Source organism: Stegastes partitus, unplaced genomic scaffold (assembly GCF_000690725.1).
Source record: "Stegastes partitus isolate 25-593 unplaced genomic scaffold, Stegastes_partitus-1.0.2 Scaffold1504, whole genome shotgun sequence".
NCBI lineage: Eukaryota > Metazoa > Chordata > Actinopteri > Pomacentridae > Stegastes > Stegastes partitus.
The window spans coordinates 1,747-13,419 of record NW_007579235.1 but is presented as its reverse complement, the minus strand read 5'-3'; the positions used below and the strand labels follow the sequence as shown (position 1 = coordinate 13,419).

General features: G+C 42.8%; 1 protein-coding gene across 1 annotated transcript in view; it reads right to left on the bottom strand.

Annotated features, from left to right (window-relative positions):
* Positions 1-10,584, bottom strand: part of stxbp5l (syntaxin binding protein 5L) — a gene marked incomplete at its 5' end in the record, with an annotated part of 76,964 nt that extends 66,380 nt beyond the window's left edge. Inside the window, 2 exons of the mRNA XM_008300158.1 lie at positions 2,538-2,638; positions 10,503-10,584. Of these exons, the coding sequence (XP_008298380.1) occupies positions 2,538-2,638; positions 10,503-10,584 (183 nt within the window). The remainder of the gene's footprint in view (positions 1-2,537; positions 2,639-10,502) is intronic.
* Between the last annotated feature and the right edge of the window lie 1,089 nt (positions 10,585-11,673).

Sequence of the window (11,673 nt, the reverse complement as noted above, 5' to 3'; positions counted from 1 at the left end):
ATGACTGGAACCATGTCTACATCGAAGGCAGCACTGGTAACCATTTGCTATCTTAAAGTACTTCAGAGTTTCTAGATTCAATTATTCCTGAGTTTAAAAGTCATTTAAATTTGAATAAGATTTAGTTTAAAAACAAGAAAAAAAAGGAAATGAAAACTGTCTAGTTGTTGTCACACACAGAGACTGACGACTTGAAGCCTGTTGTGAAAGTTTCCGACAGCACATGGATGTTAGAAAACTCCTCCAGCCCATTATCCTTTAAGGCTCTGTTGCATTATGAAAGTACCCCGGAGTGTTGGGTTTTATGATGTGCTTTTTTATAGCAGGATCGAGATTCTTCCGTCTCTCAGAGACAGGTTATTGCTCTCTTGTGATGGAAAGTTTCAGCAGAGAGAAAACATGCCCCATGACTCAGACAAAGTTCTTCGCCTGTAAAAGCGAGCAGAGTGAGTTTGCTTTTACTTGTACTCGTCTAAGGCAAGACTGGTATTGACACTGTGAGCCTGGAAACTTTGCACAAAAAATAAAATAAGTCTGGATTCAGTTTCAGATTCAGTTGGGTTCATTAAATGTCCTCGGCCTTGACCCACAGGTAGAAACCACTTGCTGTGGAATCAGAAGCTCTTTTTTGTTATCACAGAGAGACCAGGTATGAACAGAAAACTACAACAGAACATACAGCAGCTCAGTCTGTTACAGAGAGTCATATAAGACGTGTGGGAGCAGGTGAATGCTGGATATTTATGAGCATGCAGGTGATGCAATCATTGTTCTTGTCTTTGTCCTGCATAAGAGGTTTCTCCTCCTGATTGAACAGCTCAGACATACGAGCTACTGTCATGGAAGCAGATGATGAGAATGGACTGGATTTAAACCTTATTTCTTCGTCCTCTCTGCCTCACAACACTACATTACTGTGCCTGAATCATCCACTTGATGAACTCACCAAAGAAAGTAAGGGGTTTGAAATTGCATCTATTAAAGCTGAACCTATAATGATATGCCCAGAACATCCTGAATTAGAGAGCTCTACCTGGAAATAGGGCTAAAAGCATAGCTTATAATAACTTAAACCCTACTAGGACATAGTAAGAAGAGCAGCAGTGCAATAAATGCTCTGCTCCCTTCAGCACACAGCAGTGCTGTTTTTCCCTGCAGACAGAAATGGTGGACTGCAGGTTATATAGAGCTGCAGTGGACAGCCGCACCTTGAGTAACCTGTTTTTGAAGATGCTCAGGTGGGGCACTGGGGATGTTGCACCCATTTAGGTCAACCAAATGCGCTGTTTTTTGTCAACTGAGTCACTTCTGTGTAGAACCTGAGGCCCCAGAGGTTTTTGTAAAAAGGGAAAGAGGGGGGAAAGTTCCTAAAATCGAGCACCAGCAAGTCGAGCCCATTGTTAGCCATTAAAGTTTAATGGCGGAGAGAAGAGGACGAAGTGTTGCTGCGAGGAAAGAAGCAAAGAGCCGAGCCGAAGCTCAACACCACATCTCACAGATTCCTAACCTACATAGGAAATGGGCTCAAACAAAGCTAGGGCTGGGACAGCTGGATGAAAAAACAGCTGGCTGAGGACAAGGAGGTATAGAATCAAGTCAAACAGACATACATGATAATATGTCTGCCTAAGGGAAGAGGAGAAAAGAGAAGTCTCAGTATAGAAACTGCAAGAATCTTTAAAATTTCCAGCAAAAATAAAATAAACAACAGAGAGACTTCTTCTGAACGAACTCACTGGGTTTAGTCTGCCAGGTTTCTGCAGTGGTCATGTTCCTCCCAACCTAATCAGAACTTAGGTATTCTAGGAAGAGCCTTAGCTAGCGGGCAAAAGCAAAATACCTGCAAGACACAACTTCTGAGGCGATGATACTCGGCTACATCTGCCGTATGGGGACATGAGCCCTGAACAGTGGATCCCCAGTTCAGCTCCCAGCAAGCTACAGCATCTACTGCATGCCACTCCGATGCTCTCTGTCTGTCTGTAATGTCCGACTGAATCAAGGCAAATAGTCCAACAATAAATCTACAAAAAATACATAAACTCTCGTCACTACAGGTTGTTATTATGAGACGCCACTCGTCCACCGTCACCACAGACCGACTCATTAGCATCATGTTCCACCAGTTCCAGCGTCATACCAGTTGGTCACAACCATGTAAAACTGTTCAGTGTGGTTCCAGGGTTTGGGTAGCGGCATGTCAAAGGAGATGGTTTTGGATACCTTGGAGGTCTCACAGCCTGTGGTGGAGAAGGTGTTCCACAGGGCAGAGGTGTTGTTTAGTTGAGAAGGAACAGAGAGCTACCAGGTCAGGCTGGTCAGGCAGGGAGTCGGAGGTAGACCAGAGGCCCTGGACCAGATGTGCAACAACACTGCGCTCCACCAATCCAACATGGAATACACCAACCTGAGACGTTCAGCTCTCACTGCGGCACAGCGTGGAGTGTGTGTGCACGGTGTGTGTGAGTGTGTACCCCCGTGTGTGTGTTCAGACGTGTGTGTCTGTGTGTGCTTTATTGAGCGGAATCCTGGCTTACCTCTCTCTGTTGAATTTGAGTGAATGCAGGACAGCCGGCCGCCTCTGGCGCAGGTTCCACAAGTGTAGCGTGTCATCGGCACAGGCCGTGACCAGCGCCCCCTAAAGGACAGAGAGCAAAGACAGGTCAATACAGAATCCTAACAGGGAACACAGAGGACTCGCTGCCTTTTAGGACCAACACAAGAGCATTCAGCCAAAACAACATGATGACATTTATACAACATATCAAATGCAGCAATTGAAGCTTTTTGTTTTTTTTGTTTTTTTTTATTTTACCAGGTAAAAATGTTTGAGAACCAGTTCTCATTTGCAAACATGACCTGATATAATCCAGTTTGCAGCGCAGTTATAATTCAGCTAAATACCACCAGTGAACACTCCATGTAGACCAGTAGACCAGTAAAACCTGCTCCACTTCCCCCCTTAACTACACACACTCCAAATCTCCAAAGGTCGACAGAAATGAGCCAGCAAACATTTAAGCAACTGTTTCACTAGAAAAGAAAAAAAGTCTAATTTCACATCCTCCTGGCTGTGCTAACACACACATTACATGAAACTGAGTGTAGAGTGTGAAAGGAAAATAGTAAATCCTCTCACGATGACGTCCTCTTCTTCTGAGGAGGAGAATTGTAATTACAGTGAAAGTCCCTGTGCGGCTTTGCTACCAAGGGGTCACTGTAAGGACTGGAGCCCGAAGAGAATTAGCTTTAGATTACAAACTTAATCATGGGATTAACGACTTTGCTGCGCTTTGCGAAGGAGGATGACAACACTGCGTCCCACTGATTTCCAGTTTGGTGATATTTTCCGACCATTCACTGAGTCTGTCCTCTGCACAGCAAACAATGTCTGTGTCTTCTGCAGTTTTAAAAACAAATACAGCATAAATGTAATTATTGTTATTTTTAAAAAAAAGAATAAACTACAGCCACACAGTAAAACAATATTTTTAAAAACCCTCATTCATGAGGATAACATATAAACAAAGTTTTTATTGCTGCCTCTGACTTTTACGTCTCACTTAAAAATATGACAACAATTCGTACACAAATGTACTGTTCAGAAATGAGTCATCAGGAAGGAGAGAATTAATGAGCAACATAATTATTCAAGCATTTTCCACCCACTGCCTCCTGTTTTGTTTCCATAAACCAGGTTATGATGCTGCTGATTCATGTTAAATCTGACTGGTGATGATCATGATCACCTGGCGCATACTGAAAATTAGAGCATCTCTCACTCTGTTTTCTTTGTCTTTCTTTTTTTACATAATCTCACCTTATCAAGAGTGTTTCTTTTAATTTGACTCCTTCCTGTCTTACCGTGTAATAGAATTGCACCCTGGTGGGATTGGAACTGTTTTTATATTGGTGGAATTATTAATTTCCCATTCACTTACGCTCCATTTTGCCGTAAAACAGCGTCTACAAATTAAAGTAATTCTTGTAATGTGCCAACATTCACGGGTAAGATCATTTCGGGGAGGGCTGGAACCATCTTATGTAAAGCTATTTTTCATGCACGCATGCATTTAAGTTCAAAAAGCACGTCGACATGTGCTGGTTTGATTTACTGTTTCTTCAGAGACAGACATTTAACACAGTAAAAGCATTTGACAATTTAATAAATTGTGTGCTATCTGGCTGATAGGTATACAATGCACATGGAGATAAATCTAAACTAACTGCTGAGAGCTGATCATATGGATCAAAATGTAGATAATACAATAAAAACTGCATTATATTTCACTTCTAAAGCATCATTAATCACTGTACAAATGTCAAAAGATTGTTTTGAAGATTTCTTTCCAGGTGCTTCCAGTGCACTTTGTTTTTTCTGTCGCCGGCACCGATAAGGCAGAACGCAGTGGAGAAATGGAGCAGCAGGTATAATGAAGAAATCATAGCAGACAGAGGGAGAAGACAGCGAGCGAGGCAGACGGGGTGAAGGCCTGCCTGTCATGCTAGAATTATCTTGATGTCTTGACGGCAACAAAGGCAGGGGTGACCAGGTGCAGGGACGGCGCACAGCATGGGTAGAAATGGCAATCAGAGAAGACTGTGCAACAGAAATCACTAGAAACTGGACACAGATGTGCTTATTTATCTTCACCTAATGTAGGTCTAATGAAATAAGCTTATATGTTTTAAAAGGCAAAACAAGAGAGAGATGCATTTCATGTTTTCCACTCATATCATGTTCTTCAGGCCCACAGACTTTATCATATTTTGTACTTCTGTATTGATTTAGATGACAGACATCACTGTCAATAACACTCATTAAACACTCATGGCAGTAACTGCTATTGGCTAATTAATCAATATGTCAGGCAGAGTGTGGACTGATGCTAATGTCCAGACAACTCCCTGAGGTCCTCCATAGAGCTCAAATGATAGAAGCTGAAAAGGGTAAATAGTACTCTGAAGATCAGGCACATCATGAATGAATATCGTGCTACAGTTTTGTAAAGAAGGTTATGCATGTAGCGTTAGCATTAGCTTTGATGCTAACACTTTAGCTCCCACTCAACTGACGAGCTGTGAATGCAGCTACGCGGTTTGCTAGCTAGCAAGCTAGTACAACTCTGTGTTATATAGCGGTTTTCCCAGGGAAGTAAACCGATAGAGACACTGTTTATCACTTTCCAGCATTACCTATCAACCACTAGGAGATGTCAGTATCCACCACCGCGCCGTCACCTGCTGAGCTGCGAAGTTAACGGGAACAGACGCTCCCATGCTAACGCTCCACTGTGCTAATGACGAACTATAGCCGGTTAGCTAATCCGCTAACACGGCAAACGGATGTAATTTAGGCATGAATGGCGCGACAGTTATCAGGGACGGCTATGTTAGAGTCAGGAGAAATTACAGGGTCATTTTTATTGGTTTCCAGCAATATATTAGATGGTAGCTTACCGTAAAGAGACCGCTAAAGTCCGCACCACCCTTAACCTGATAAATCACCATGGTAACAGATGCTGCACAGCTAACCTGCTAAATCACCATGGTAACAGATGCTGCGCAGCTAACCTGCTCCAGAGGACAGTTTGGTATGAAGCTGTAATGAGTCTTTTACTGAACATTTTCACTCTGAGTTTCAGTTCCACATTGTGCATCCAGTTACTGATGCAGAAAATGCATAAATTAGTTTATGTACTTCGTCCTGATTTGCTGCCGAGTCTGATTCACACAGTGCTGTTATTGCAGCAAATAAAACGCAGATTAGAAAGAAATTGGTTCGTCCATTTGTATTTACTCCCGAGTTTATTCAATCAATAACATTAATGTGACCCAAAACTAACTTGATGTCCGTGAATCCTTCATTATAGGCCAGTGTCAGCCCTACTTCTTCAGCATTATGTTAAAATGAATATATAGTTCATGGTCTCTAATGTGCAGATGTTGTGTTAGAAATAAGCAGCTGCATTAGGAGTGCACAGAATAAACATAGTACCGTACATATTACACTGACAGCATTCCTCTCTTGCAGCATTTGCAGTAACAACACTCCACTGAAATCATTTTTAATGTTCCTCACAGCTCTCCATGATAACAACCTGTTCCTCTTGACTGAAGTAGGTGGAACACATCGGTCCATTTTCAGTGAAAGAAGGGTCAGATGACATGCTGAACAACCCCTGCACAGAGCCTGGTAAAGAAAACCTGGGTAAAAAAAAAAAGGAAAGTAGAAAACCAGTGTCCTGACTCCCTCTGATTGGGGTTTTAGGTTTCGTAAAGCTAGTTCACCCAAAGAAAGCCTGGCTTTGTCAAACTTGCTTTGCAGTACACCCTGAAGCTGTTTACTGCTTTGCTTGCTGCATAATGTTCTTTTAAATTAACCTTTCATGTAAGACTGTATATATATATATATATATACCAGTGTATCTGTGGTAGGCCAATACATTGGCTTAGAAAATCACCGGCCGATAAATCAGTCAGGCGCTACCTAAAACATCCCTGAACATTTTCATTTCTAGGAAAAGAGGAGCTTCAGCTGCAGGGAGCTCATTTCTTTCTCCAAACTGAGGTCCTGTTGGCTCGTGTCAAAGGTTAATGAGATGTGTGTCTGGCCACCTGCTTGTCTTATAACGCGTCTGTTTTCCTCATCATCATCCACCTCTACGTCCTCCTCTCCTGGAAAAAGTTAATTTGAAGACTAATCAAGGGATGAGACCCATTTTTAGGACTTCTCGGGTGTTGGAAACTTTGCACAGGAAAGTCAATCTGCAAGTGTTTTTTTTTTAAACATATAATGACGACACTTTCTTTGCACCACATTTCTCTGCCAGTGTTAAAAAACATAATCAATCTTCCAGCTCAAGTTGACCTTTAAATACATTTCTAACACGGCTTTGTACCTCATCAATGCAGCAAATGAAAAAGTGGGTAGAAAATAGAGTCTCTGTTCCTTTTAATTAATGAAAAACAGGAATATTTTACATTCTTTCAGTATTGGTCAGTCCAGCCTGAGATAGATAGATAGATAGATAGATAGATAGATAGATAGATAGATAGATAGATAGATAGATAGATAGATAGATAGATAGATAGATAGATAGATANGATAGATAGATAGATAGATAGATGACCTACTCTTCCATTTAGCCAAACCATCACCTCTTCCTTTCCTGAGCCGTCCTCCATCTTTACGCTCCAGCCCACCTCTAAACCTGCTCTGACAGCGAACCTTCACCATCGTCTCCCTCAGCCTCTTAAGATGTATTATTCATCCAGCAAAATAATGAATTCAGAACCAGGAAACAAACACATTAATTAGCCTATTCATGCTTTCCACCGACAGTGACACAAAAATAAGGTTTTTTTCCTGGTAAGATAACGAGCGAGCTGCTTACGAGGGTGTCCTCATGTGAGATTATGAGTGTACAATAAAACACTTGACCACCACATGTGCTGAACTGTGTGGTTTCTGTGTGACGGAGAGAAGGTGGATATTTTAAATGCAAGCAAATGTACATCACTCACAGGTGCCTGCAAGAAGTGGTCTCATTTGTGGGTTCGTACATCTAATAGGAAGAAGTCATTCCACCTCACTGAGTGTCAGGAGGCCAGTCTGAATATGCAAGCCATTAACAAGGCGACCAGCAGCCCACACAATGAACCCGCGAGAGAGAGAGAGAGGGCTCTGACATACAGCGCTGCTATTAGCCAGTCAAGGGATGACAAGATCTACAGTCAGCGTTTGAGTCTGTTGACAGGAAGGACTAGCTGGAGAGTGTGTCCGCCCATGTGTAGCGCATGCAGACACACTACTGGGTGGAGAAAGTTCAGGAATTAAAATGCAAGAGCAGCAAAGACAAGCAGATACACACAAACATGCACGTTTTTACAAATCCACCAATTTAAAGAGATGCACTTGAACCCACGTACCGTCGCACACTCTCGACTGAACACACACTGTTGCACTCTTGTGAAAACATTTGGGCACTGAGACCCACACACACACACACACACACACACACACACACACACACACACACACACACACACACACACAGGTACATGCACATACAAAGCCCGTACCTGTCGCACTAAACACACACGCACGCCTCTTTAGGCCCATCCACCTCCATTTGCCTCAGACACATCACAAGTAGGCCAATGAGTGATGGAGAAGTGGGCTGAAAGAGCCAGTGGGCTTAAAAAGAAATGGAGTGGGTAAAGGAAGAGAAAAGCAAAGCGAGAGGGAGGGGAGAGCGATTACAGCAGAATAAAGGAGAAGTTAAAGCAGCTTCATGTGTGAGAACTGTGTGACCCGGCTCCTGCTCTTTAATTAACACCAAGCCTTTTTTTTTTTTTTTTGCTCAGAGTATTTTGTTCAAAATACGGCATGGAACTGTTGTTAAAGTCCTAAAATCAGCCACTTGACACAGAGCTGCCAGGTGTCAGCCCACACGCTTGTTGTCTGTCGCTAGAAAGAAAAAAAACGAGCAGCGAGGTAAAATGGTTTTAGAGGCAGAGCAGGAAAACCTCCGTGTCCTTCAGCTAGTAATGATCATAATGATCCTTAATTAAAACAGTTAATTATACAGTGTTTTGGCTCCTGCTGTTCCCTTTCAAAAGAGTTCTGTTATAGTTCAGGCAAATCTATGTTATCAGCAGCTTCAGACGAAACCACGGAGAGTTAATAACTGGTGCTACTCCAGGACTGGATGCTATGAACCGAGCATCCATGTGCGCCGGCGTGCACTTCCCCAGACTTGGGTTTCTGTAAAAAAGGACTTTTTAAGTATTACTCCGGTCATTAAATTGAAAAGCGAAATCATCAAATACAATTTTGTGTAATTTAATTCATCATTTGGGTAATCACATGCCCCAAGGGGTTCCAATAAAACTCCCAATTGCAGGATTATGGTTCTCTTTATCTCTAAATCCTTACAACCATGTTTCCCCCCAAAAAAGGTGAGATTTTTTTCTATGAATTGTAGACAGGCTTCTTTTCAACTAGTTTCTAGCTACTGTACAACATTAAGCATGGGAAACATAAAGCAATAAATCATTATGACTGCTCACAGATGAAGAGAATACCTCATATCAGCTGTGCATGTCGAGATACGGGATGTATTTGACAGTAAGTGAGCAGTCAGTGTGCTGGACGTGGTGATGCATGGTGCACCGATGCTAGAGCGGTATCTCAGTACCCTGTTATATGAGCCACCATCATTTTAGAGTGTTTTAATAGAAGCTGCATTTTCTATGAGTTGCCTCAATGCATGACGGTGGGATAGTGGGATAGTGTGTGTGTGTGTGTGTGTGTGTGTGCAGAGCTCTCCTGCCACTCCCTGCAGGCACAATGGCCACGCCAACTGCTTTTTGTTTCCTCTCATAACCACACTGCTGCTTTCATGGTGACGAATGCGAGCGCTCTTGTCGACCGTCCGTAGATTGTCCACAAAGCAGAAGCTCAAAGCGAAATGCGGCATTATTTTTGCTTACAGCTGACAGTCAGGGCCCAGCGAAGCCCTTCTGCAAACGTTTTCCTAACTGAGTCGGAGGGAGCCGACGCGTCCAACCCGGCAAAGCGTCTCGCTGAAAGGCACGCCGGCTCGTTCAAAGACTTCAGAGAGCGACAGGTCATGTGATAGTTAACAGGTTTATCCTTTCAGCTGCCTCACCAAACGTCTCCATACGCAGCACTGGTAATAACAGCTTCACCACAAGCTGCTAAACTACATCAGGCGTGCACAAGCATGCAGATCAGCAGCACCGGCGATCAACGATCAAGTGAAATCCAGCAATAACAGTCCAAGTGAAGTCCTGCTTCCACTCATCTCTGCAAGGATTTCACCTTTTCTGAGCAACAGTGTGACGTGTCGGGGTGGAGCTGATTTTAATAAAGAGTTACTCCAAATCTGGTTGGATAATAAAACATAGGAACACACCAAGATTTCTTACTGGCCTCGTTGAACTCTCTAGTAATGTGGTTTGTGGGACTCTCCTGGTTAGCAGTGGTAAATAACAAACCATGAACCAGCAACACCAGGTGGAAAGAGTCTGATGGTTCCACGCTGCATCTTTCAGCAATTCTGTGAAACTTGTTAGCGATTAATTTTTATGTGCCTTAAAGAGGAGCTATATTTGCCCAATTTGCTCAAATAAAACTCAGATAATAGAAGAAATAGTCTCAGTGCATGTTAAAGGATGATGCTGGGGTTACTTGAAACTTTTATCTGATGTCATCATTATCAAAACAAATCCCATAAAATAGGACAACAATGGAACAAATGTCCTCTTAGTTATTGTTAGTAGTGGACCAGCTACATTCACTCACACAAAATGCACACTTTGAGGCAAATGTTTAGGTCTAGGTTAAAAAAAAAACATCCATTAAATTTAAAAATAAAGAACAAATGAAGCTGTCACTGCTATGCCAGGTCTCCAAAGTGTAATAGAGAAGATTTAAAAGTGCTGAGAAGGCGTTGTAATGGATCGTGGCTTACCTCGTTGATGAGGAACTGGAGCTGAAGAACAGCTGCTCCGCTCTCATGCTGACAGTAGCAGTCCACCCCGGGTCGTCCCAGGCTGAGGGCATCGCAGAGTCAAGGAAGTGTACACAAGTGGACCACAGCAACACCAAACAGGCAACAACAACAAGAAAACACAGTGCATGATTATGTGTCAGTGATTGCAGTGATCTGCAAGACTCAGAGACAATATCCAATCAGGACTTGAAGCACACAGATGAGTCCACGCGCAGATGAAGTGAATAACTTATCCTGTAACAACAGACAAAGGCAGAGACAGACAGAGAGCCATCAGCCGTTGCTTTTCATTCTGTGAGGACGCATCTGCACCAACTGAAAGCTGAAACAGCAAAGAAGGCTTCAGCAGCTACAGCCACTGGCCTTGTACAAGCAGGCGGGTGGTGAGATGTCAAATGCACTTATAAAGGCTTTAAAAAGAAACTGCATTGTGCCGTTTGATGATTGCTGACACACCTCTCACTGTGTCTCTGCTCACCTTGGAGAAGTTACATTCACAAACGCTGTGTGTGCAAAGGCTGCATGTTATAAGAAAGCTCCAGCATTTAAAGCCGTTGCATCGGCACGAATAGCTGTTTCTACTGTAAGTATAGAGGCTTCGATTGGCTCTAGAGGGGTTTCAGAACAGTTCTAGCAAATACTGAACCTTTAATGAAGATATATGAAAAGCAAATCTCTAGGATAATAGTTTTAGATAATGCAAACCCAAAGAATGCAAACTATCTTGTGAATCATGTAGAACTGAACCAACATCAAAAGCTGACAGATGCTCATCTAAACACTGCTAGATTGTGTGATTATTTCCACGTCCTGCAGTGTTTTTCTTTTGTCTCCTCAGTACGTATCACGCATCGCAGCCTAGCTTCATGCCCATGTTGAAGAATACTGGATTCCTCCAACGTGCACAGGAATAGCCTTTTGTTCGGAGGATAAATCTACATGCGGTTTGTTTAGGAAACGTGCATGGTATGGTTTGGAGGAAGTCAAATCCCCGAGCACATCCTTCAAAGCAGGTGGAAATCAGCAGGAGGGGGAAATGACACAACATGAAAACAGAGCCAGTTGGATCTGAATTAGGAGCAGTTATTCAATCACTACAGTTTGTTCAGACGTCTCCACGCTGCCAACG